The sequence below is a fragment of the Pteropus alecto genome, unplaced genomic scaffold (assembly GCF_000325575.1).
Source record: "Pteropus alecto unplaced genomic scaffold, ASM32557v1 scaffold88, whole genome shotgun sequence".
Classification (NCBI taxonomy): domain Eukaryota; kingdom Metazoa; phylum Chordata; class Mammalia; order Chiroptera; family Pteropodidae; genus Pteropus; species Pteropus alecto.
The window spans coordinates 12691870-12717845 of NW_006494611.1; the positions used below are offsets into that span (position 1 = coordinate 12691870).

The window sequence follows — 25976 nt, forward strand, 5'->3', positions numbered from 1 at the left end:
CTCCCTGAGATAATCATCCTTGCTTAGAAAGCCGGATAATATATGCAATTCTAGTTCCAGCCTCTGGGGTTTCCCTCCATCAAAGGAAGGTCTCAGTTCTCTGGGTCCCGAAATCTGTGGACACCCAACTGCACTAGCCCTCCCGCTGAACTTCGTCTGCCATCCAGCGGAGAGAAGGGGCAAGAGCGCCAAGCCAGTTTGGCGGTTGCCAAGCGACGGAAGCAGTGTCTCCCCCGGCCTAAGGAGGGGGGCGCAGACTAAACGTTGCTGAAAGAGCTGTAACAACACCGCTTTCTATTGGCTGAAGAGCTCTCAGCTATCGTCATGAGCCAATGAGCGAATCCATACGATGACATCAGATGCTGTGCGACTCTTCCCACACCCACGCCCTCTAATCCTCTAGCGACGGGTCTGGCGACCTCGGAAACCCTTCTAAAACTCTTGGGGGTCTCGACTGCTCCATGTGCACTTATCCGCTAGTGCTGCTGCAGGTGTTCTTCCTGATGGTCCCCAAGGACGTCGGTCCTCAGCCCTCTTCCTCCCCGGCAGAGGCAGTGCCCACCCCTTCGGACCTTGGCCCAGGGTCGCAGGGCGTGACCCCTCAGCCCTCGAGGGGGACTGAAACCCCCTGGGCCACACTTGGGAGCTCCACAGTGGGCCCTACTGTTCTGACCTCTTCGGCACCTGGGAATAGGACCGTGGACCTATTCCCAGGTGAGGGGAAATGTGGGGATGGAAACTGACTTAAAATTCTGTGAACAAAGTGAATTGCCACAAAGTAAGGAGTGGGGCTGTCAGAAGAGGGGAATTCGCTCTTGGAACACTTGGGTGGGGGGGTCCTTACCCCTTTCGCTCTGTTTTATGTTATATCTTCACAGTCTTACCGATCTGTGTCTGTGACTTGACTCCTGGTGCCTGTGATATAAATTGCTGCTGCGACAGGGACTGCTATCTTCCCCATCCGAGGACAGTTTTCTCCTTCTGCCTTCCAGGCAGCGTGAGGTGAGCAGTGTTAAGCAGGTTGAATCCTAAAGGGAATTGGAGCCCTAGAATAAGTAATATTTGAAAGAAGACAGGGTTAGCCTTCCTACTCTCCTCCCCCACTTCCACTCCTGTAAGTGGAATTATCTTGGTTTTTCCCAGTAGTGACGTTCCTCTTTGGATTCTCTAGAGCAGGGCTATCCAATAGAAAAGGACCTTCCTGTCGTCCCGCGGCTGCCCAAGGAGTCCTCTCTTTGGCATCTGACACCCATGGGGGAACCCTTCTTTCCACCTAACCCTGTGTTCCTAAATGTATCTATTCTTCATTATGTTTCTTCACAGGTCTTCAAGTTGGGTGTGTGTGGACAACTCTCTTATCTTCAGGAGTAATTCCCCATTCCCTTCAAGAGTTCTCATGGATTCAAATGGAGTTAGGCAGTTTTGTGTCCATGTGAACAACTGTGAGTAGAAATATATTGGCTGTTCTTATTGCCTAACGTTTATTGAAAATTGGCTTTGTCTCTGTCCTTTTTTTCCGTTTTTTTGTTTTTTTTGGTTTTAATTTTTTTTTTTTTTTGTCCTTTGAATTTCTATCATTCTCCCTCTTCTTTTGCCTGTCCACCTGCCCCCTCTTTTTATTAGTGAACATTTGCAGTTTCTTATCCCCTATTGGCTATGGGTCAGAAAACCTATACAGAAATTTAATTTCAATCATCCCTATTAGCCCAGATTATTACAGATAGGCTCTATTCTCCCACTTGCTACAATCTCCATGAAGCGACTCATGGAATCCCCAGTACCTGATACACAGGAGGCACCAAATAATACTTGAATGTTGTTGAAAAATTAGTCCGCACCAACCTTGTTTTTATTTTATGAGTCAGCACTATAGGAAAAACAGCATTACACTCAGATTTCAGCCTTGCCATTTACTTACCAGCTGCACAAAACTTGGGCAAATCCCTTAGCATTTCCAGTCTCGTTTCTTCCGCTGCAAAATGAGAAATAATGCTAGCCCTGGATGTGAAAGTCCTCTGTAACTACAGAGGGCAATGATGATGAGAGGTGGTTGTTATTATTAAGGTTTGTAAATAGACTTAGACATATTAACTTCATATCTTTAGAAGTTAATATGTCTCTTTTTAATGTCTAAGAATCAAAATAATGTTCTCACACAGACTTAAATGTCCCTGAAAGTTAACCCATTCTGATTTCATCTGTTAGTTAGAAAAGAAATAGCAAAACTATATTTGTTTCAGTAAACAACCAATTCCTGGTTTAAGGGGACTTATAATAAGTCTGCGCTGCCCCATCCTTTCCTAATCTCCCACTGCCTTCTAGTTCCAGCTTTATTATGCTCTAGAGCTATTGCAGTGGTATCCAGCTGGTCCTCCCTGCTTTTGATCTCCCCTCCTGCCTCCCAGTCCACTCTGCCACTGCTTCTGGACCACTGGTTCTGAACTTTGTTTCCCGAACATCTGAGAGTCAGTCCCTTGGAAACTATAGGTTACTTCGGATTGTTATTGGTTTATATGAACATTGTGTCTCCCAAGGTAAATTACCAGCAACTAGAGAAGATGGACCAAATACTCTGTTTGCCCACGGTGCTTAATATTTGCTGATAGTGATCACGAGTAACAGACATTCTCAGTCAAAGAGTGAGGAAGAGGAGACCAGGAATCAGGAAGTCTGTGATCTACTCCTGGCTCTGCCAGATGGCGATGTGGCTTTTTGGAACTCATTTACCTCTCAGGATCCAAATATTCTAATGGGATTGGGCCAGGTGGTCTCTAGGCTTTCGTCCACATCTGAAATATCCTTAAGTTCTGTTAGATGTGATGCATACTATGTATGATGGTAGAAATTTTTAGGCAAAACTTTTAGAGTTTTAGACAAAAACTCTACTTATTATCCTTAGCTTATGTTCCTTATTTGCATTATTGCTGCTTACCAGCGGTATCCCTGCGCTAAAGTGAGAGACAAAATGTAAACTTTCTCTGATTCTTTTAAGCCATGAAAAAATTACCAGATGGATATTTACCATATCAGCTTATCTTCTTTCTTAGCTTAAGTTTAACTTTTCTTTCATTTATAAGGTTACAAATAACTGCATTTTATATGAGGTAAGTATTTCTTCCATGTGGTTTTCAGGGTCTGAATTCTGAAGGAAATGTTAAATATCTCCTGGAAGCTTTAAAGTCTGAAGATTCAGATCAGAGGCAGAAGCTGGTCTGCAAACCAGCAGCATCAGCATTGCCTGTTCCAGAGTAATGCTTTTAAAACTCCGAAATGCTTGCATTTCACATGGAGAGTTTGTTAACATGCAGATTCTGACTTACTATGTCTGGGGAGTGGCTTAAGATTCTGAATTTCTGACAAGCTCCCAGGCGATGCTGGAGCTGCTTGTCTGTGCACCACACTTTGAGTAGCAAAGATGTAGGAGATACAGAGTGAGTAAGGAGTCTGTAAGTCCCCAGAATTTACAGTTGTGTTTATTTCATACTCTATCAGAAAGCTGAAAAGTCAAATAATTAAGACTTTGTGATTACAGAAAATGAAGGTCAAGCTTTTGTAATGTAGAATCCTCATTAGCTTTCAGGTCTTGATACCTTTTTGAATCTGTTCAAATGACCATAAGTATATGCAGAATTAAAGGAATTCACATGAGGCATGTTTCTGCTATGTTTCTTTTTCAAGTTAGCAGAAGACTTGGGTGGTGAAGCAGCATATTGTCCATCACCAGCCACCGTCTGGACAGTGGACAATGCCAGAGGTCTTTTCTTACATCTATCTCCTGGTTCTGAAGTGCCATAGGGAGAGGGCTGCAGGAGGTTGGGTAGCTTTACACATTGCTGTAATATAAATTATAGAATTGTTACAGAAAGTACTCCTGTAGAGTGTCTGAAATTTTGAATGTAGAAATTGTAAGGCGAAAAGAATAAAACATGACAAATCCATGTACTTGAGAGATGGAAACATTAGGACTGGTTAGTTGAACTTTAGGGAAAACAGGAAGATTTGGAGGAGACAAATCAAATATTGTCTCCAACTTCACCATGTTCCTATGGAAACAGTACCATTTTGTTGTACTAGAGACTCGTTTGGTGTGGGGCAAACGTCAGCATCATTGAGCCTCCTATTTTCATCACAAATTGCTAATCACACATTTGTGGCATCAGAGACTTGGAACTGACTGGCATTCATTGGCCATATTCTTAGGTCTTAATCATAAAACAATAATTCATTTAACAGATTACATATAAATTAGAAGGTGATAAAAATTAGAATTGTTATCTCCGAAGATGGAATATTGGTTGAGAACCTTCTGGGAAAATGTTCTAATAAAAGTATATAAATTCATAAAAATTCTTTTGAGTTTGTGTTTAAGATTAGTGCATTTGTATACTTAACCTTAATGTGTATATATTACACCTCAAAAAAAATCTTTAGAAATTAGTTACTTGGTGTGCAAGATATTAAAAAATGAATTTTTCTGTTATCTAAACCCCTTTTCTTTTTAAAAAACATTTTAGCAAAATTAAACTATTTCCAGGAGCTCCAAAAGGTCAATGCAACCAACTTCCAGGCCCTGGCTACAGAGTTTGGAGGCAGATCATTTACTTCAACATTCCAAACCCAGTCGCCATCACCTTTTTACAGGGTGAGCCTGCGGAAGGGGATGGGATTGTTCGCTTCAATTTTTCCCTCATAGCCGACAACTGACAGGGTATCTTTGAGGTACCCTGCTGCAATTAGGTAAACCTTTGTCAGCTCTTTTGGAGGGCAGTATGGTCTACATTAACAAGCTGTTGAGTCAGTTTTTGTTTCTACTTTTTTATTATGGACTTCAGTTCAATCTCACTGAATAAATTTCCGCTCTACTTTATTCAGGCTGGGGACCCCATTTTGACTTACTTCCCCCAGTGGTCTGTAATAAGCTTGCTGAAGCAGCCTGCAGGAATTGGAGCCTGGGGACTCTGTGCTGAAAGCAATCCTGCGGGTGAGTCCAGAGCAAAAGTGCCAACTTTTTTGTTCAATTTAAAATAGACTTTCTCATTTACCACCTCCTTAATTCTTTGTGTTCTAAGGTTTCTTGGAGAGTAAAAGTACAACCTGTGCTCGTTTCTTCAAGAACCTGGCAGATAGTTGCACCTCAGATCCAGCCCTCAATGCTGCCTCTTACTATAATTTCACAGTCTTGAAAGTGGGTATCACTTCTCTCCCCATTGTCACCACTGTGGTTTTAAAGTCAACAAGCTTCCCTCTGTTGGGTTGTAGGAAAAGTGCTGATTGGAATTCAGAATGCCTGAGAGCTACATAAAAGACTCTATCATCTGAAAAAGATGAAAGAATTAGGGCTATAGAGCCACAGTAAGAGATTCTCACCCTCCTGGCTAATCGGATTGCTTGGGAGGATGGAAGGGGTGACATCTCACTATTTCACCAAAACTACTTTTTTGCCATTCAGTAGAGGTCTAGCTCAGCGTAGGTGGGCATCACAGTTTATCCAACCTCCCCTCAGCTCTACTCCTGGCATTTTAGTATAAAGAAGAGTCAGGTAGAAGAAAGGAAGCAAATCATTCTAATATGTTGATTTTTTTTACCCCCCAAATATGAAACTACAAGCTCCTGGAGATTTTTTTCTAAGGCATATGCATAGCCATTTTCTTGTTTTTCTTTTATTCTAGATTCCAATAGGTATGACTGATCCACAGAATATGAAGGTATGATGCTATTTATTGGGAAAAAATAAAGAGAATATTTGGTCCCTTTACATCTGAGGCAATTTCAGTTTAGATCGTAATAGCAAAAGAAAATATATGTATGCTATATCAAACTGAAAATGTGAAGCTGAAACAATGTTTTCCATATGTTTAATGTTCTATATGATTAATAAGTATATGAAATAAGAATTTGAAAGGTGTTTGATAAGTTTGGGAAACATTGGGTTAAACTTAAAGTTAAACACTATACTTAGGGTGGACTTCTTAGAATCTTTAATATGCTCGAGGGCCTTGTTAATCTCTAAGAGGCAGGTATCGAACATAGTATTTCTAAAACTTATTTGACCATGGCACCTTTATTTTGTATCTAATAGAATTAATGTTCTGAGAAATATGTTTTGAGAAGTGCTGATTTAGAATAACTTGAACTTAAGTTGTAGGCTGGCAATGGAAGGATAAAGACAGGCGATGGTTAAAAATGAAAAATGCTTATTTCAGCATGACATGTAGCTGGAAGAGAAAATGCTGCTTTCCATTTTAGTTGATTCGCTTCTTTCCCTTGATAGTTCCAGGTTCCTGTAACACTTGTCTCAGAAGCTCGTTCTCCTCTGCTGGCTGGAAACACGTGTCAGAATGTTGTTTCCCAGGTAGGGATGCTGACCTCAGGTTCTGGACTGATGTATGTTGTTCAACATTACTGAGGTGCCTCATCTTTCATTAAATACCAGACCAACCCCACATGAATTTTTTGTGCGTTACCGGAAACTTAACATGTCAAGAATGGAGCCCATCCCCTTCCTCCCTGCCGTGTTTCGGCATCGTCCTCCAGTATTTCATGCCCATTAAGAACATTAAGGTTATTTCTGACTCCTCTTTCTTTGTCCATATTCAGTCTATCATGGTTCTTACTGACCACATTTTCTTCTGTTGACAAAGCCAGTATCATCTGAAAATCTGAAATAGACTAATCAATTTCTTCTCCTCTTCTCTCTCTTCTAATCAACCTACAGAACTAAGAATTATCTTAAAGCATAATTTTAAAGACTGTGCTCAGAAATCAAAGGTTACCTTCAATTGCTTATAACTTCCATCTCCAGTTACTATCTTTATTCTTCCTCAGACATGGAGAGAGCCAAGTAAACCAGGTTTCCATTCCATGCTCACCTCTGCGTGTGCTTCTACTTGCCTTCCTCTGCACACAATCAAAACTTATTTTTCTTCTCCTTCAGTTTTTACCATAAACTCAGCTCTCCCATTAACTCTTTAAAAGAGCTCTGTCCAGTCTCTTTTTTCATGTATAGATATAATATGAAGTCAACTTTATCTTTTCATGGTATTTATGTGTGGCATTTTTTAAGATTACTTATTTGTTCTCCCTCCAGTTATTTTTTATTGAGATATAATTGCTATAGGATGTATTAGTTTTAGATGTATAATACAATGATTTGAAATACAAATATGTTGTGAAATGATTACCACAGGAAGTTTAGTTCACATCCATCACCACACAGTAATATTTTTTTCTTGCAATGAGAGCTTTCAATATCTACTCTTTTAGCAACTTTCAAATATACAGTATTGTTAACCATAGTCACCATGTCATACCCTCATTCAGTTATAATAAAACTCTTACAGACAGAAAATCATCTGTCTTAAACATAATTGGCCTGCTAAATAATTTTTATTAATTGATTCTACTTTTGTGTTTCAGGTCATCTATGAGATAGAGACCAATGGGACTTTTGGAATCCAGAAAGTCTTTGTCAGTTTTGGACAAACCAACCTGACCGTCGAGCCAGGCACTTCCTTACAGCAGCAGTTCATCATTCGCTTCAGGGTTAGGGCACTTCTGTGGGGGATTAAGAGGGGAAGACATATCGGGTTAGAAATAGTTACTCTGCTTCTGTAACACATGTGAAATAGAGTAAGAATTCGAAGGCCTAGTTCAGGCTGTCAGGTGAGGGAGGCCTCAACTTTTAATATCTCATAATTTAGCCATAAGTAATAGGGATTCAGTAATGTTTATTCATTAACATTTTCTCTCATTCTCTATCTGGCCCCCAGCAAAGCAGGACTTCAATGTCAAGTCCAAACTCTTGTATTAAATAGTCATTTTGAGTTGTATATTCAGCCAGCATCGCACAGAAATGCTTTAACTAGCTTTTCTCATATTCTCGGGCATTCAGTCAGGTTTTTTTTTTTTCACTTTTACTCTTTATATTACTCTTTATATTTTATTTGTTCTTACACGCTATAATGAGCATGAGTTTTTGCCTATGTGTATTTATGAACATGTAAAAAATATAATGTGATGATTTTCTTCATGCTATAATGAGCATGAGGTTTTGCCTATGTGTATTTACAAACATGTAAAAAATATAATGTGATGATTTTCTTCATTTCCCATTTAATCTAACTTTCTAACCTTGATCACTACTTTTTGGCTTTCTTCTTCTTCTTCTTTTTGAACCCAGCAGAGTCCATTTTCTTCCCAACTCTGCCCTCAACTGATCATCCAAGTCTCATGATTCTCAGAGTTCATCTCTGGAACATCTATAGTTAATTAAAATATATTTCTGAATTACTTAAATTCCTTTCATTTTCATCCAGGCTGAACATAGCCCTAAATTGATAGTAATTTTTGAGAAACAGCATTGATAGATCCTTGGTTATAATCCTTGGCAGAAGTAGCATATTAACATAGTAGTAGTGAATTGATAGAGTGAATTTCAATATTCAGATCACTCAGGATATACTTTAGGGGGAAAAACAGGAAAAGTCATTGGAGCAGACATTTCTGCGAAACACTACACTGTGGAAGGAAGCCAATTGTTCAGTGCAGCCAACTTCTTGCATTGCATATGAAGCCAAGCAGTGGAAGGTGGGAGAGCATGCTTTTTTTTTTTCCATAAGTGACTTTTCTTCACTCTTTCTGCAGGCTTTTCAACAGAGCTCAGCTGCTTCTCTTCCGAGTCCTAGAAGTGGAAATCCTGGCTATATTGTTGGGAAGCCACTCTTGTCTCTAACTGATGACATAAGTCACACAGTATCCTTTTTGGCCTATCGTAGCCTAATGAGAAAACTACAGCTGCTGATCTTTTGGATTTTCCAATCTAAGGTCCCCCCATTTTTTAGGTATCCAGGACTTCCTTTACCAAACCATGAATACATATGTTCTCAAATGCGGATGCAACCAAAGGCTTTAAAACAATGTTAGATTGGCCGAAGTGAGGATCATGACTAACTTTTGTTTTAATAACTTTTGTATTTATATGCTGATGTGTGGTTAACCATATTCAGAAAAAAAAACCCTAGTTATTTCTGTGTTTTTTAATTACTAGAGGAAGAAAATCGTGACTTGAACGATAATATTAATTTAATGTTAAGGAAACAGTGAGAGCATAAATTTACCAATCTGCCTACTTTTTTTTCTGTTATCTCCTTGACCATCGCTTTCCACCTCAGATGACCCTCTTGCAGAGCCGGGGGGATGGAACTTGCTCTGTTAAGCGACACAAAGTACAGTTTGGAGTAAATGCAATGTCTGGATGCAAGTTCAGGTAATTCTTTGCTTTCGCATCATTTCGCATCAGTTCAGAGAATGCTGGTAAGGAATAGTCTTATAATCTAAATAATATTAATATTGCTAAGAGTTTTCTGACAGTCTTCTGTATCTAAGGATTATTTCTTCTCTTTTATAGTATTATTTCTAAAGTTTGGATTAATATACTAACATGGTTATATTATTATGTTAGCATTGGACTCCAGCCTCCATGGTTTTTAATTTCAGGCTGAAAAAGCTAGACTGCAGCCACCTGCAGCAGGAAATGTATGAGACTCTTCATGGGAGGCCCAGACCGGAGCGTGTTGGCATCTTTGGTAATGCTGACGCAGCCCAGAAGGGAGAGTGGACCAGGATCTTCAGTAGGAACTGCAGTGTTTCAGTAAGGAAAGAAATACATGTTCTGACCGAGACTTACTTTCCCCTTTTGTTTGTAAATTATGGATATTAAAATTAAGACCAGCCCTATTTCTCTAGTTGATGTGGTTGTTAGAAGAAGAATAATATAAGAAATCATGCCCATTTGATGTTATTATCTCAGGTTAGGTTTACACCTAACTTATTTTCCTTTGTTGGGAAAAAATTTGAAGGTAGAAAATCTAGAGATTGTTCTGTGATTCAAAATCAACCTTACTCATAGTAAGAAAAAAAAGTATATTTTATATATATTTCAGATATTCTCTTATATTCTGGAATGTTGTTCAGCCCGATTTTTTGAGATTGAAATTGTGCTCTTTCTGTTATAAAAATGTATATTCTTACACTTATATTTAATAAAAATACATTAACAGATTTAAAATTCAAACCATATAGAATGGCATTAAATGAAAAGTAAAAACCTCAACACCTTGCCCTGGAAGTAACCTCATTTAGCTGTTTCAGCTTTTACTTTTTCTGGTGGCCTACAAGATCAGTGCCTAGCAGGTGTATCTCTGGACTCCAGTCTAAGTAAAACAAGGAAATCTGCTGTGCTATTCTGTCTTCTTCCTCTTTTGCTTTCCCCCTACCTCCTCACTTCAGTCAGCTAATTATATTTAATTTTATTTCTTTTTATTTAAAAATTTAAATTACTTTGTGAGTAATAGAAATACTTGTCTTGAAGTTCAAAAAGCACAAAATAAAAATCTCTCTCCCAGGCAGCTCTTCCCTTCCACAGAGGCAACCAAAGTTAGTCTCTTTCCTTCCATAGATAATACATGCTCACACAAGTAAATACTCCTATATTCATTTTTTAATCCAAATGATATAAACACTGTTCTGCACCTTTTTTTTTTCACTTGATCTTAGAGTTTGTTCCATGTTGGTACATAATAAGCCTTCCCATTCTTCACGTAGTATATTTGCCTAGTGTTCCATTATATGGATGAACCACACTTTATTTAACTAGTTGTATTGGTGGAAATTCAGGTTGTTTTCAGCCTTTTGCTATTATACACAACGCGGCATTTTATAGCCTTATTTGGGTACTATTTTATACATGTGAGAGTAAACCTATATGATAAAACCTAGAAAGAAGTAGAATTGTTAGATTAAAGTTATATGCATTAAAATATTAATAAATATTGCCAATTCATTCCCCATACAGGTTGTACCAATTTACAGTCCCACCATCCATCTATGAGACTGTTATCTCATGCCTTTATCAATACTATCTTACCAAACTCTTTAATCTTTCTTTTCTCATCTGATAAGTGAAAAATAGCATCCCAGTACATTTTATTTTTCTCTATGAGTCAGGTTGAGTATCTTGACATATAGTTGAACAATTCATATTTTCTTCACTGTGATCTGTTTATAACCCTTGCCCATTTTTATTGAATTAATGCTCTTATGATTTATAGGAAGTCTTTATATGTTTGAGAAATTAGTTTTCTGTGGTGTGATTTGCAGATATTTTTTCCCAGTTTGTCATTTGTCTTTTGACTATTTATGGTATTTTTTGCTATGTAGAAGGTGATTTTTATGTTGTGAAATTTATCAGGTTTTTTTACATTGGAGTTTTAGGTCCGATTTTGAAAGGCCTTTCACCTTAGAGATTATTTTTAAAGTGCCGTTTTTCTCCTTCTCAGCACTATTATGATTTTATTCCTTGTAAACTTTTCCTTTTAAGGAGATTTGGGGTGATAAGTAAACATATATCCTTACCCATGATCCAGTCCTTAGGCAACCGAAGTCAAATTGAGTTCTTATAAACCTCAAAGCCACTGAGGGAGTGTGGTTTTGGGTGATACATGGCTGAATATAGGAAGGGGCTGGTTAATGACAAGGATGTGGAGAAACTGCAACCCTCAGACATTGTTGGTGGGACTGCAAAATGGTATAGCCACTTGGGAAACAATTTGAGAGTTCCTTAATAAATTAAACACAGTCTGTCTGCTCCTTTTCCTAGTTTATACATGTTATTGCCTATGTCTAAGCCTTACTATAAAAAAGTATGAAGCTAGAAAAATATTTGAGAATAGTTTGTATCTGCTAAGTTATAGTAACCTCCTGATTGATATCCTCACTTCTATCAATCCTTCCTGCATCTTGGAATTAATCCTGGAATCAGTTTGTTTGGTTGGACTTTATAATCTAACACCAAAATGTCTTCTTCCTGAACCTTTCACTGCTCCTGTGTTCAAGTTTTTTGCTTTAGTCAAGTGGTTTGCTCAACACAAGCACCTCGAACGTGCCTGACACATAGGAGATACTCAGTAACTGTTATTCACTTTAATCAATGAATGTCCCTCCATGGCATCATCCTGTGCCGTTTAGTTGTATACCTTTTTATATGCCATCTCTCTACCTGAATTTTCCTTTAATCCCCATTTCTTCTAGTCACATATTACTCATTCCAGTTCAATGAAGCCATCCTCAATCAGAAATGGCTGTTTCTTCTGACATTCCACAGCACTGACTATGCACCACTTCTTATTACTATTGTACATGGGCTCATGTTTTAGAATATTGGTTTTCCTAAGATCAAGGACAATAATATGGTCTATTGTGAACTTTTTTGTTCTCTCTAAGCCACATCGCCTTCTCCGTCACTAGATAATGTTTAAGAAATAGTAGCTACGTAATGCATGGCAACCATCAGCAATTCAAGCAGTTGCTTCTTTATCTTTCTGCAGGCTTTGCATTGTACTTCCTGTTGTGTCATACCAGTTTCCCTGGAGATTCAGGTATTGTGGGCATATATAGGCCTCCAGTCCAATCCACAAGCTCATGTGTCGAGAGCCCGATTCCTATACCAGTGCCAGTCTATACAGGTAAGTCATGGCTCATAAAGGCCACTGACCCTTGCAAACCTGTCTGTCAACCATATGATGACCAGATCATTTGTAACTTCTGAGAGTCAGTTTATGCTGCCAGCTAATATTTGGCTATACAACTTTCAAGTCAATCCTCCCTGCCTGGTTACTGAAATTAGCATGTTGTCATGGTGAATACAATTTATATCCTTTTTTCCCCATTTTATTTATTTATTTATTTTTAATTTCCTGAATCCAGAATATAGTACAAGTTAAATTCTTTTAAATTATCATACCAGTGTGTATTCAATGTGATAGTCACGCACTTATCCAAGTCTCTGAGCCTTGTGATTGCTATTAAAGTTACTTCTGTGACTAGCTTGTAGTCATCAATTCTTGGTTGATTGCGCTTCATTAAAATAAGTAATTTTAGTATGTTGTAAACATTTTTTAAATGCCAGACACTAAGGAGTCACAATTTGCAATATGAAAAACACTTTTAGAGAATATATCTCTGACTACATTTCAAAGCTAATTGTATTGTTTTCTTTAATAAATGCCTTTTATTCATTATGACTGGAAGTTGTCAGTGTTACCTCAATCAAATAGCATGTGCTAGAAAAACTGCCAGTCTAGCTAGCTGCCAGTTTGTTTTTGTGGTTCTTAATCTTACAGACCCCCATTGAGAATCTGTTAAAAGCTATTCCTTTACTAGAAAAATGCACAGACACACATTCTTTATATAGTTTCAAGGGATTTATTGATTTCTTGAAGCCTCTGCCACAATCATGATTAAATAGGCAATAGAAGGCTATACCATCTAGGTTTGTATAAGTACACTCTACGATGTTTGCACAACAATGAAATCGCTTAACCCATTCCCCTTCTGCCCCAGAATACTCACCAGCAGCACTTGTGGCCGCAGCATTTACCCCAAGGTTACTTGCCGACTACAGTCCTAACCTTACCATTAAAATTTGCCATGAAATGTACTTTTATTATTATTTTCACATTGCTCTAGTATATCAGTAGTCTTTGGAAACAAATGACATCATTCTATTTATATTATAAGTTTTATAGCATTGTTTTTAGTAGTGGTATTTCCATTTACAAAGTATAGTAATTCCATTTACAAAGTATAGTAATTGCTATAAAGAAAAAATGTCAAATCCAAGAAAATGTAGCATTCCTATGCGTGATGTGAAATTAATGCTGGCAGTAAGCCGCACTTTTTTTCTAAATGGGAAAAAGGCTAATGACACATTTCTCAGATTGTGTCCCCATTATTAAAGAGTCATATGACTATGTTATATATAAATAATTCATTAATTATTTTTCAGAGATTATTATTTTCAATTTAATTTTATTTAAATCAATAATTCTCCTAAAATCAGTGCTAATGCCAGATATAAGCTGACTTCTCCTTAAAAATAATGTACTTATTTGAGGAAAAATTACATTTATACGGGCCCTTACAATGTACTTTATGGTTAAATAAATTCTAATCATCATAATAGAAATCACCATATCTGATTGTGTTAGATTAAAAGAGACTCATGAATATAACAAAGAGATACAGTTCATGTTTTTGCATTGGCATTCTGATTTGGACAAACAATTGTAAAACACATTTTGCAATAGTTGGGAAAACTTGAATATGGACTATACTTTGGCTAGAAAGATATATTACTAACATGACAAGGTAGAAGTTAATTAATTAATTAATTAATTTTTATGCTGACATTGGTTAATGAAATCTGATAAGTTTCAGCTGAACATTTTAACAGTAAGGCATATATATATTTACATTGTGTGTTCACGTCCCACAGTTAGGTTAATTTTTTTTAAAAGCAAATTACAAAACACTGAAATAGTGTTGGCTACATAGCATTTGGTAATTCATATATGGATGTTTTGTGGATAGATAAAGACATAGATGTTAATAGTGGTATTCTTAGTGATGGAAATATAGTGTTTCTTATTTTCACTAATCTATATTCTTTAACAAATTTATTTTACTGCTTTTATAGTAAAATTCCTTAAAGTCACTAGGAAAACATCCAAAAACAATTAGATGTTATTTTAAAGATGAATTGATTCAGTTTTATTTACACTAGCATGAAAAAAACATGAAATACTTAGGAACAAGTATTTAAGACCACTTCACTATAAAACATTACTGAGAGAAATTATAGGGGACCTAAATAAATGGAGAGATATACCATGTTCTTGAAGTAGAAGACTCAGCATTAAAGTATCTGTCCCCAAATGGATCTGTAGATACAATGCAAACCCACAAAAAAATCCTAGCAGGCATTTTTGTAGAAATTGACAAGCTGATTCTAAAATTTACATGAAAATGCAAAGGAATTAGAACAACCAAAACAATTTTGAAAAAGAACAACAAAGTTGGAAGACTTACTCTACTGATTTCAAGATTTACTCTAAACCTTAGACAGTATGGTACTTGTGTAAGGACAAATAGACCAAATAGTCAGAATAAAGAGTCCAAAAAATAGATCCACAAGTCAAATCAATTCAATGGGAAAAGGACTTTTTTAAAAAAACAGTAGGTGCTCGAACAGCCAGATAAAACTGGAAGTAATGGATAAACATACTGAGGCGGGGGAGGGGAGATCAACTAACTCCATACACAAAAAAGTACTTACGCCTGGATCATAGACCTATACATAGACCTTAAATCCAGGGTCATAAAGCTTCTAAAAGAAACATAGGAAAATATCTTTGCAGATTTTAAGGAGGCAAAGATTTCTTGGACGGGTAACAAAAATCATTAAATCTCTGCTCATCAAACGACATCATCATGAAAATGAAAAGGCAGGCTACAGTTTGAGAAAAAATATTTCTCAATGCATTATGGACAAAATTTATGTCCAGAATATAAAAAGAATGCCTAAAAATAAATTCAAAGACCAAAAACAAAACAAAACGGGCAAAGATTTGAACAAATTTTTTACCAAAAGGGACAAATGGCCAATAAACATGAAAAGGTACTCAATATCATTAGTCCTTAGGGATATACAAAATTAAAACTACAAGACAGCACTCAGAATATTCAATAGAGAATTTACTAGAATAGCTAAAATCAAAAAGATTGATAACATGGAATGTTGCAAGAATATAGAACAATTGGAATTCTCATACATGGCTAATAGGAATGAAAAATGGTATAACCTCTTGGTCTTTACAAATTCACCTTCCCCATGACCCAGCAATTTTTACTCCCGCATATTTACCCAAAAGAAATGAAAACATATGTCCAAGACAAGATTTGTATCAGAATGTTCACAGCAGCCTTTTTCGTGATAACACAAAATTGGAAAATCCCAATTACCCATCATCAAAAGAATGAGCAAATTGTGGTATATTCACATAATGGAATACTACTCAGCAATAAAACAATGAATTACTGGTATGCAAAACAACATGGATGTATCACAAAAACATTCATCTTGAGTGAAAGAAGCCAATCACTTGAAAAAAACACTGTAAGATTCCACTTGTATGCAGCAGAAGAATTGGCAAAACTAATCTTTAGTGACAAAAGTCAGAAAGTAGTTGCTTCTTAGAAAGGGGCAGGGAATAAACTGAAAAGAGGCAAAAAAGAACTTTCTGAGAAGATGGACATATTCCAGTTCTTGTTTGGGGTGTTGGCTACATAGCATATACAACTGGCAAAACTCACTGAACTGAACATTTATGTGTACTTTTCTTCACATATAAAATAGTACCTCAATAAAAAAGTTAAAATGAAATAAAAAGACATTTAAGAAAAATGGGGAGAAATATTTGTAATACATGTACCTGACAAAATTCTTGTAGTAGAATAAAAAATTCTAACAGCTTATTAATGAGTTATACACCTGAGTCTGAAATATGTAGCTACAAAAGATAAATCAAAGAGATGGCAGCCACAGTTTTTTCTCTGATAATGATAGTTTTCATTTGTAATGATTTGACATGCAGATTAGCATATACTAGTTTAAAAACTGAGATTATGTAAATGTAAAGTAGTAATATACAGAGTATACTTCTTATTACCAAAGCCAAACAAAACCAATCTAAACTTTTCATGTTGTTACAAAGTAAATCTTATTTTGAGACAATGGATTTTGCTGCATGTAAACCGAAGCCAAAATATATATATATATTTATTTTTAGTAGTGGTATATATATATATATATATATATGTCTCCTAAACCTCACAAAATGTTAAAATAGTGTTGTTGGTGGTGATTTCTGAAGTAAACATCATAAAATAGTTTAAAGTAGAAGTAAATTAAATCAACCATGTATAACAACTGGATCCCTAGTAAAAGAAATGAGCTGACTTGGCTATATGCCTTTTGTTGACTCGATAAAAGAGATGAGATGACTGGACTTTGAGGGAGGTTGTTGGGGTTGTTTTTTTTAGGTTTTTTTTTTTTTCAGTGTTCTTGCTGCACATGCTAAACAGTGAATTCTCTCATTTTGTTTATACATAACTTTTAAAATGCAAATGGAAAAAAATTTAGACTTTAGAATTCAAATATAACACACTGAACTGAACTCCAAAAGCTTGTTCTTTATGTGGTACTAAAGCAGATTCTAAAATGGGTCAATAACAATCATTATTATCCAGTGACCTGGCAAGTGCATTCAAAGTTCTTTTTAATTTAGTTGGTGTTATCTACTAGACTGCATTTGTTCTAAGCCTACACACAATTTTAGAGGCAATATTTTTAATATATGAAGAATAAGCATGTCATCTGACAAGTTAGTTAATAAATACATAAGTATATGAATGACGTACAACCTTTAGGGATCCTAATGACATTGTAGTGGGAAGGATAAGGGGTCAAAGTGATCTATAATTGCCGGCTCTTAAATAGCTATGGCATACTTTCTACCTCGTGACCTATTATCTCTTGTTACTTTATATTAGTTCCCTGTTTCCAAAAATACCTCTATTCATTTGTCAAAAATGAAATCTTTATCAAGTGCTTACTTTGCCATGTACCATGCCTGGTGCTAGGCATAGCATGGTAAATGAGATAGACTTTGTCCCTGTTCTTATGGAAGGTGTGGGGCAATACTGAAGTGAAGCTTTGAACACTGTTACAGAAATTCACCAGGAGACGCTGATAACCTGGGCCCAGGTAGGGAGCTGTGATAGCTGCAGGAAGTAGATTGTTGAGAAAATTTAAGGGTGTCACATGTAGGACTTGGATTGGAGGTTGGATATGGAGGTTGAGAGAAAATGAGTAAAGGACGATGGGTACGTTTTTAGTTTTGGAATTTCGTTCAGTTCTTTTATATCTCATGTGATACCGTATTGACTAACAAATATAATTTTGCTTTTCACAGTGACCCTTATATTTTTTTATCCCCAGTTCCCCTCACCACCCTCCTTCTTTTTTTAAATTTGGCATGTATTCCTAAGGTTTTCTTCCCTTGTTTTGTTTGTTTTAGAAGGCTATCTTCAAGCAACTTGAATCCAATTTGCCTATAGAGTGCCTAGAAATATACATTTCTGAGACGGTCTTTAACCATTGACTTAAGGGCGAAGGAATATGAAAGCCCAACTCCCTTGCACTGGGTTGGGATGACACAAGTTGTTGGGACTGTGAAGACTACTTTATATTTCAGAGTTCCCCTGAAGATTAGGCTAATGCTAGATAACGATATGATTTGTCAAATGAATTAATAATTGTAAATTTTAATTTATCAAAATAACAGACATATATTTTTAAAGGCAAAAAACTGCCAGAAAAGAGGATCTAATAACAAAAAGTAAAGTCTCATATCTCCCTCACCATCCTGCTTTCCAGAAATTACCTGTTAAACTCTTTTAATCTTTCTTCTGGCATTTATCTTGATTTCTAAGCAATATTTTATTCTGTTATCTCTTGACTCAGGAGTTTAAAGATAATCTGTTGTCTTCCTCTTTTGGTCTCCTCCTGACCCTCTCACTACTCTTCCAATGTAGTTATATCAAAATGTTTTATTAAATCAATATTCAGTGTTTCACTATTATGATTATGTAAGTATGTTGATCCAAGGAGTTAAATCTTTGTGAAACTTTTTATTCTTCCTGAAATTAATAATTGCCTCCTATTTCATTTTTTTACTTTTCTTTGAGCTAATGGCTAAGACTTTTCACACTCTGTAAAATTTCTCAATGCAGCTGAACTTGTCATATAGTGTTATCACTTCTACCTTTCCTATGTGTTTTCTGCAGAGTCCTCCATAACCCAATGTAATATGGACTGTTTACTGCCCAGCAGTCGTAATGGGACTTAACAATTGTCGTCTTGGGAATTCTTCTTCTCACTTGTGTTAAATTTACTGTTTCCTGGACACTACTATTTCCTTTTTCTTGGTTTACTCTCTTGTTTTGGTGGAGCTCATATTCTAATTACCCCTTTGAGAAAAGGCATTTTTTTCTTTAGTTCACACATCTAAAGATAACTTCATTCAGCCATCACCACCACCCCTACCACCATCATCGTCATCATCCACAGTTGATCATTTGGCTAGGTATAAAATTCTAGATGAAAAATGATTTTCACTCATAATTTTGAAAGCATTCTTCCATTGTCCTCTAGTTTCCAATACTGGTGTTCAGACACCATTTTAAGATCTTTTTACTCTTAGTAATCTGACGCTTCCACAATATTGTGCCTTGGGTAAGTTTTTTTCTTCATCTATCATACCAAACAATTCATGGGATTTTTGACTCTGAACACTCAGTGCTGATAATTTTAAATTATTATTAATGACATGTTTAATAATTTCTTTCCCACTATTTTCTCTGATCTCTCTTTTTGGAACTCCTGTTAATCTGTTCCAGGGTCACTAGACTGATTCTCTAATTTTATTTCCTTTTATCTCATATTATTTCTTTAGCTTTTTGTTCTTTCTAGAAGAGTTCCTCGCATTTGTCTTTCACCTTTTTACTGATTTTTTTTTTTTTATTTTGGCTATCACATTTTTAATATATAAGAGTTCTTTCTTATTCTTTTTCTTTTCTTAACATCCTTATATATCTTCTAAGGTATTAACAACTTTTTATCTTCATCTTTCCTTGTCTCCATTTCCTCTGAGTTTATTTATTCTTCCCATTTGGTAGAGTTTTTCTAATGTATGAGCTTATTCCACATGCCCAGCAATTTCTAGGTGTCTATCCAAAATAAGAGTAAGCTTTTAAGATCAAAAGCTTTGTGATCATGAGTGAGATTTACTGACTTGCAGCCTTTAGTATAGGGCAGTTAGATACAGTTGATTTGGGGATTGTGGAACTGCCAGATGTATCTTTGTGTCTTTTTGCTGAAACTGAATTTTCTTCAGAAAAGACCCTTCTAACTGAAGGGTATGGGTAAAAGACCATCTGTCAGTATCTTGGTGCTAGATGGGGAAAGGGAGTTCATTATACTTGGTAATTGCCCTATTTTTTGTTCTATACCTCACTCCGCCCTTTTCTATGCCCAGCATCTCTAAATACAAAAATTCTCTGGTTTGAATTGTACAATCTCTTCTTGAGGTGGGGAAGGGGTTGTTGCTTGATTGCTGGAATCAGGATTCCCTTGGCAGCTTCAGCCTAAGCTGGCTGTCCTTGCAACGTATGTAGCTTTTACAGTGCCTCAGAAGTTACATTAGTTCTTATGCCAAGTCCCTCACAGGCTTCACTGTTTACAAAATAGAATCCAAAGAGTTAGTATGACATGCAAGATTATCATAGCGGTGGCCCCACACCCATTTTTAAAAAGTTCCTAGAAGGATTATTTTGGGGAAAATTGTGTTCCCAGTGTCTGGTTGGTATTCGCTATTGCTAAAAACCACAGCAAATAATCAGAGTGAAGGTAGGTAAATGGAGAAAATATTCATTTCTGGTTTAAGAAGATAGTTATTTACTGTCAAATTATAATCAGAAGTTTGCTTGTTGAGCACATTAGAACAAAGGGAATTCATTTTAGATAAACACGATTCCAGTCACCAGACTGCAACCATATCTACCAAAAGCTATGTCCATTAGATCAGATATTTGAGTCAGCTTGACAGGGTTTCTCCTCCTGGGATCATCTGTTTTATTTGACTTGAATTGGTGGGTGGTTAGGAGAATCCTTTCTAACTGAAAATATGTAAATCTGATGGTTTGTTGTTTTTTTGTTTTTAAACTACATTACTGAGTTCTTTGCATTTTCTATGAAGTTTCAAATTTCTTTCTACTTCAAATTTCTACTACTTCCACTAGTACATGTGTACTGTTTCAGAGACTGGAGCCTTCTGGGACCTGATAAGGTAGAGCTGCTAAGCATGGAATAGCAGCAGTTCTGCCTTCTGGCCTCTCTGATATAAGGCAGCTCCCTAGTCGGGGGAAGCCAGTCAGTCTTCAGGTAGGTATAATTGTCCATAGTTCGGGTGTCATGGACTGTTGCTAAGAAATTCATTTCCTGTGTCTCATAGAAAGAGAACTACATAGGACCAATATGAGAAAATGGTATGTCTTGCTTAGAGCAATTTGGTTTTGGTCTTTCATTGGGGAAAGTGAGGGCTATTTGCTGACTTGTCATGGACTTTTTTCCTGCAGGATTCCCAACAAGTAACAGAAGTATCTTTGACAACTATTGTGACCTTCGTGGACATTACCCAGAAGCCAGAGCCTCCACGGGGCCAACCTCGAATGGACTGGAAATTGCCATTCGACTTCTTCTTTCCTTTCAAAGTGGCATTCAGCAAAGGAGTAGACTCTCAAAAAGGCTCAGTTTCTCCCATCCTTATCCTGTGTATCTTACTACTTGGACTTCTTAGCCTAGAGACTAAGTGAAAAAGGATAAGAATCAGATTTCAGTGTTCCCTATGGGAAGTCTTACGGCAGCCTACTTATGTTGGCTAATGACTGTAAAGCATTTAGGATAATAGAGAACCTAACTGAAGGAATCTGTACATGAGAGAAGGGATTTCAGAACAGCAATAAAAGTATCTTATCCTCGCTCTCTGCTTAGTACCCTCGGAACACTAAGAACACATTAGGTTCTATACTTCTCAAGCAGGCAAGAACACAAAGAGCCCTTCCTCCAGCCCTTCAGGTTGTGTTATGCCTGCTAAAGGTTTGCAAAATCTTCATCTATCTGCCCACAGGCACACTTTGGCCCAACATCAAAGGGAACATGTTCCTACCGTCCCCCTGGTGAACTTGGGAATAGCTACCCTCTGGATTTACTAATTTCAGAGTGCTTTTATTACCCTAAAAAGAAACCCCATGATTCTGCAGACAGATCTGGAGGCATGCTGACATGGTAAGAACCCTTACCCTCTCCCTGCCTGTGTTGGGTACCCCAAGATCATCTCATCTGCAGCAGCCACGTGGGGAAGTGCAGTATTCCAGCAAGTAAGTTTGTCCTGCTCAGCACCAACTGTGGGGAGGAACAAACTTTTCTACCCTCAGAATTCTTTTGGCTGGTCTGATAGTCAAGTAGACATGGGATGGATTGGCAGGAGAGCATATCAAATGTAACGCATACATATATATGGGAACCCTGCATACATGGAAGAGTCAGAGACAGAATGAGTATATAAGACACTCTTAGCTAGGGATGAAATAAGACATCTTGGGGTCTTCAAAGGGTCATGGCAGGAGGATAAGAACAGATGTTTAGTAAATAGTTTTTCCTGCCTTATAGATGTCAAAAGAGGTTATCTCTGATAATCTCTTGTTATGGGTCCCTAATTCAAGTTCTAGGAGGGGCAGAAGTTTCTCTTGAGCCCTCATATAGGCTTTAATTTATAGGAACAAATAGAATTTGTTCCTATAAATTACTGCGTGTGTATTAAACAAAAGACAAAACAAAATATCAAAAATATTTCTAAAGGTAAAAAATATGACAAAGAAAAACCACATAATAAATGGGTTAATCTTATAATTAATAAAAATGTTTAATAACAGGAAAAAAAAGAAACTTCAAACTGATTAGCAGTCACTTCCCATTGTCCCTTCCTCACTAGGTTATAGCGGCCATCAAAGTACTTTCTGTCTCTATAGATTAGCCTACTTTGAACATGTCATGTAAATGGAATCATACAACATGTATGTAGCCTTTTGTGTACGGCTTCTTTCACTTAATGTTTTCAAGGTTCATCTGGTTCATCCATGTTGTATCATGTACCAGTACTTCATTCCTTTTTATGGCTGAATAATATTTCATTGTATGAATATAACATTTTATTTATCCATTCATAAGTTGATTGACATTTGAATTGTTCCTATTCTTTTGGCAATTATGAATAATGCTGCTATGAACATTTGTGTACAAGTTTTGTGCTAGGAGCGGGATTGCTGGGCAATATGGTAACTATGTTTAACTTATTAAAGAACTACCGAAGTACTTTCTAGAGTGGCTGAACCATTTTACAAGCCCACTAGCAATTTATGAGGGTTCCAGTTTCTCCATATTCTTGCCAACATGTTATCGTATTTTTATTTAAGCCCTCCTAGTGGATGTGAAATGGGATCTCATTGTGATCTACTGTGCCTTTTTAAACTGTAGTGTATGAGATCTTACACCAGGAATCAGCACATCTGCTCTTCCAAAACAGGAACACCTCAGGTGTTCTTTTCCTCTCTACGCCTCTGCTAATTTGATTAGCTTTGAGCCTGGTTTCCAAACTACACAGAAAGCTGATTGTGGTCATCTTACCTCCAGTCGCTTCCCTGTACCAGACCTTCAGAACATTTTTTAAAGCATCTACACAACAATGCCGTTCCCTACCTTTAGATCCCTCCCTTTGTCTATACAAGTAAGTTATCAGCTATTTGACTAATGGCACAAAAGGTCTCTATTGTAATCATGTATTCAATATAAGAAGTAAGTTTTGCTATAAAGGGGTATATACAATTTGGATAGAATTAGGTTGAAATCCCAGCCATCCCACTGCAGGTGTGGAGAAATAGGTACTCTCAAATACTTTTAGTGAGAATGTGAGAGAAGGGCAAGTAGCTGTTTAATATGTATGAAAAGCCTTTAAAATATTCATGAACTTTGACCAAACAATTTCATTTATTAGACATCATCTGGGGGAAAAGTGTCCAACAATAGGAGATTAGTTAAATACATAATATCCATAGATTGGAATATTGTACAACCACTGAACATTGAGTAAAGCTGCCTTTATTGCCATAGGAAAACATGAACCATTTTCAGTGAGTAAAAGACTACAAAACAGTGCATATACTCTGTGGTCCTATTTTTGTAAAACAGAAAGTATCTATACATGTGTACTTAGGCAAACAAAAAGTGTGGAAGGCTAACATGTCAAAATTGGAAATTTTTTTTTAAAAAGCATTTCTGATTTTTATGATTAGAAAATACAACTATATTTTGAAGAAAATATTTGCTCTTCAGAAAGAACCTCCATGTTTATTGCATGTAAGAATGTTCCTTATTTATGAGTAACTTCCCTTTTCTGTTGATGTATTTGTTTAGCATTTTGGGCCTGTCTTTTAAAGCAGGGGTTCTGAAAGCCAGTTACATCAATAATTGGTGGGGGGTGCTTTATAAAAATGCTGATTCCTGGGCCATGCCATTAGAGATTCTGATTCACTGGTGGGAAGTGGGGGCTCTAAGAATCTGTATTTTTAAAAAGCTTTCCTAGTGCTTCTGATATACAGCCTAGTTTGTGAAACTATAAAGTGATGTTGCATAGTGTAGCTGAAACTGGTTTCATTTAAGTGTTTGTCCTATCATTGCCAACTCATGTAATATATCTATCAATCTAGCCTAACCCCTTTTCTCTAAGAATTCCCATCACTCAGCACTCTGTCGAAGGGGTGGGCCCAGCCTTGGTGTTCACCTGAGTGCCCCTTCCACTCCCTGCCACTGTTGACCAAAAATGGAGTTCTGGACCAAGTTATGCTGGTAAGATTATATCTCTAGGACGTTGAAACTGGGACCAAGTCTAGAAGGTAGTTGGGAGTAAGCTCTAAGGATATTTTAGGGCTGAGGAAGCCATTCTCCACCAAATGTTCACTAATGAAGAGTCTCTCTTAAAAGGAAGGGGGAAAAAAAGCAGGTGTGCAGAGATACGTGTAAATAAGAAACCCAGAGATGGGGGATAGTCTTGGTTCCTAGCTTCCAGTTCCTTGTACTCACCTCTTATGAGATCCAATTTTCCCTCCTGCTCTTGAAGACTCCTTCTAATAAATTCCCTTGTTTGAATAAGTCTGTTACTAACAAAGAACTTGCGACTAAAAAAACGTAAACCCAGTACTCTACAGCATGTAAAGAAGCAGTCCTCAATCCTGCATTTTTATAGTTTAATTCTAAATAGTACACTTCTTACATTACTTTCTGGTCATATCCAGTCCTACTTCCACTTCCTGAAACAAAAGTTAAATCCCTCCAATCAAAAATAAAAATAAAAAAATCGCTTAAAACTCATGCAGGAAAGATACCATTGGTAAATCATTTCCTTGATTTCTGTGGAAAGGCAACTAGCTGATAATTCTGGTATTTGGTTTTTCCCAATCCATAGTCATATCCCACTCCTTTCTCTTTATTAAAGTAGAATATTAATAGTAAAATAGTAATGAAAGTAAAATAACAGTAATAAAATGTTTGGACAATGTAAAGGATTTTCATATTTGATCCTCTTAACAACCCTATAGACAAGTATATAGAATAGACAAGGACAGTGTTATTAGCCCATTTCTTAAGAAAACTAAGCCCAAAAGAATTAATTCATTTGTCAAATATTTATTGTGTCTATTACATGCCAGGAATATACTTCCCTGCTCTTAAAAGCTAATATTCTAACAGAGAAGGCAGATGAATAATCACCATAAGGTGATGTGTGGGTTCAGAACACATTAGCTATACCCACAGTTACCTCATTTGTTCTAAGATCATGATGAGAAAAAAAGCTGAAGTACCAAATGAAACTAGAGGACAGTTTTATTTCTTTTGTATCCCCCACTCTTCTTCAAACTCAAAGTGCTCAAAACTTAACATGTTTGGTGTTTTCATCCTTTATTCAAAAGAACTGCTCCCCTCATCTATTTCCTAACTCACTGAATTGCAGCACCACTGGCTTTGCAGTTACCCCTCTTCTCTCACCCTTCCACTTTCAAACAGTAGTTGCTGTCAGCCCTCTCTCATTGGTGCTCCCCATTCCCCCTGCTGGAAACCTTTTTCCAGCACATTTCTTACTTTGACTTTGCAATAGGCTAACCAGCCTCCCAGCTTGTAAATCTGGTTACTGATTTCTTACACATAAATCACATCATGGCATCCCAGGACTTTAAAAGTCATGGTTCTCTATCTTTGAGGATGATAAAATTCAAAATCTTTAGCATGACACAGAAATCTTTATGCAGGGTGGCTCCCGACCAAACTCCTCTCCTGTCACGTGTCTCATGCCTCTGTACATTCCATTCCCTCTTCCTCATATGATCCTGCTCCCTCTTCTAGGTGAACT

At 36.8% G+C, this 25976-nt stretch overlaps 1 protein-coding gene across 2 annotated transcripts; it reads left to right on the forward strand.

The window, feature by feature from the left end:
• Window positions 1-357: 357 nt before the first annotated feature.
• On the forward strand, window positions 358-22888 carry TCTN3 (tectonic family member 3). 2 transcript variants are annotated; one of them, XM_006925930.3, is made up of 14 exons: window positions 358-714; window positions 879-1002; window positions 1324-1442; window positions 4515-4642; window positions 4873-4981; window positions 5070-5185; window positions 5670-5705; window positions 6272-6352; window positions 7417-7542; window positions 8644-8751; window positions 9171-9265; window positions 9496-9649; window positions 12384-12521; window positions 21094-22888. In XM_006925930.3, the coding sequence occupies exons 1-14, from the start codon at window positions 462-464 to the stop codon at window positions 21328-21330; spliced, it is 1824 nt and encodes a 607-aa protein (XP_006925992.1). In that variant the 5' UTR covers window positions 358-461; the 3' UTR covers window positions 21331-22888. The 2 variants fall into 2 exon arrangements, with proteins under 2 accessions (XP_006925992.1, XP_024898106.1); XM_025042338.1 differs by having other exon boundaries at window positions 663-778.
• The last annotated feature ends 3088 nt before the right edge of the window (window positions 22889-25976 follow it).

Coding starts and splice junctions, on each gene's coding strand:
- TCTN3 (XM_006925930.3), top strand. CDS start 462: ATGTGCACTTATCCGCTAGTGCTGCTGCAGGTGTTCTTCCTGATGGTC. Junction 4,643..4,872: donor CGCCATCACCTTTTTACAGG/GTGAGCCTGCGG, acceptor TACTTTATTCAG/GCTGGGGACCCCATTTTGAC. Junction 7,543..8,643: donor AGTTCATCATTCGCTTCAGG/GTTAGGGCACTT, acceptor CTCTTTCTGCAG/GCTTTTCAACAGAGCTCAGC.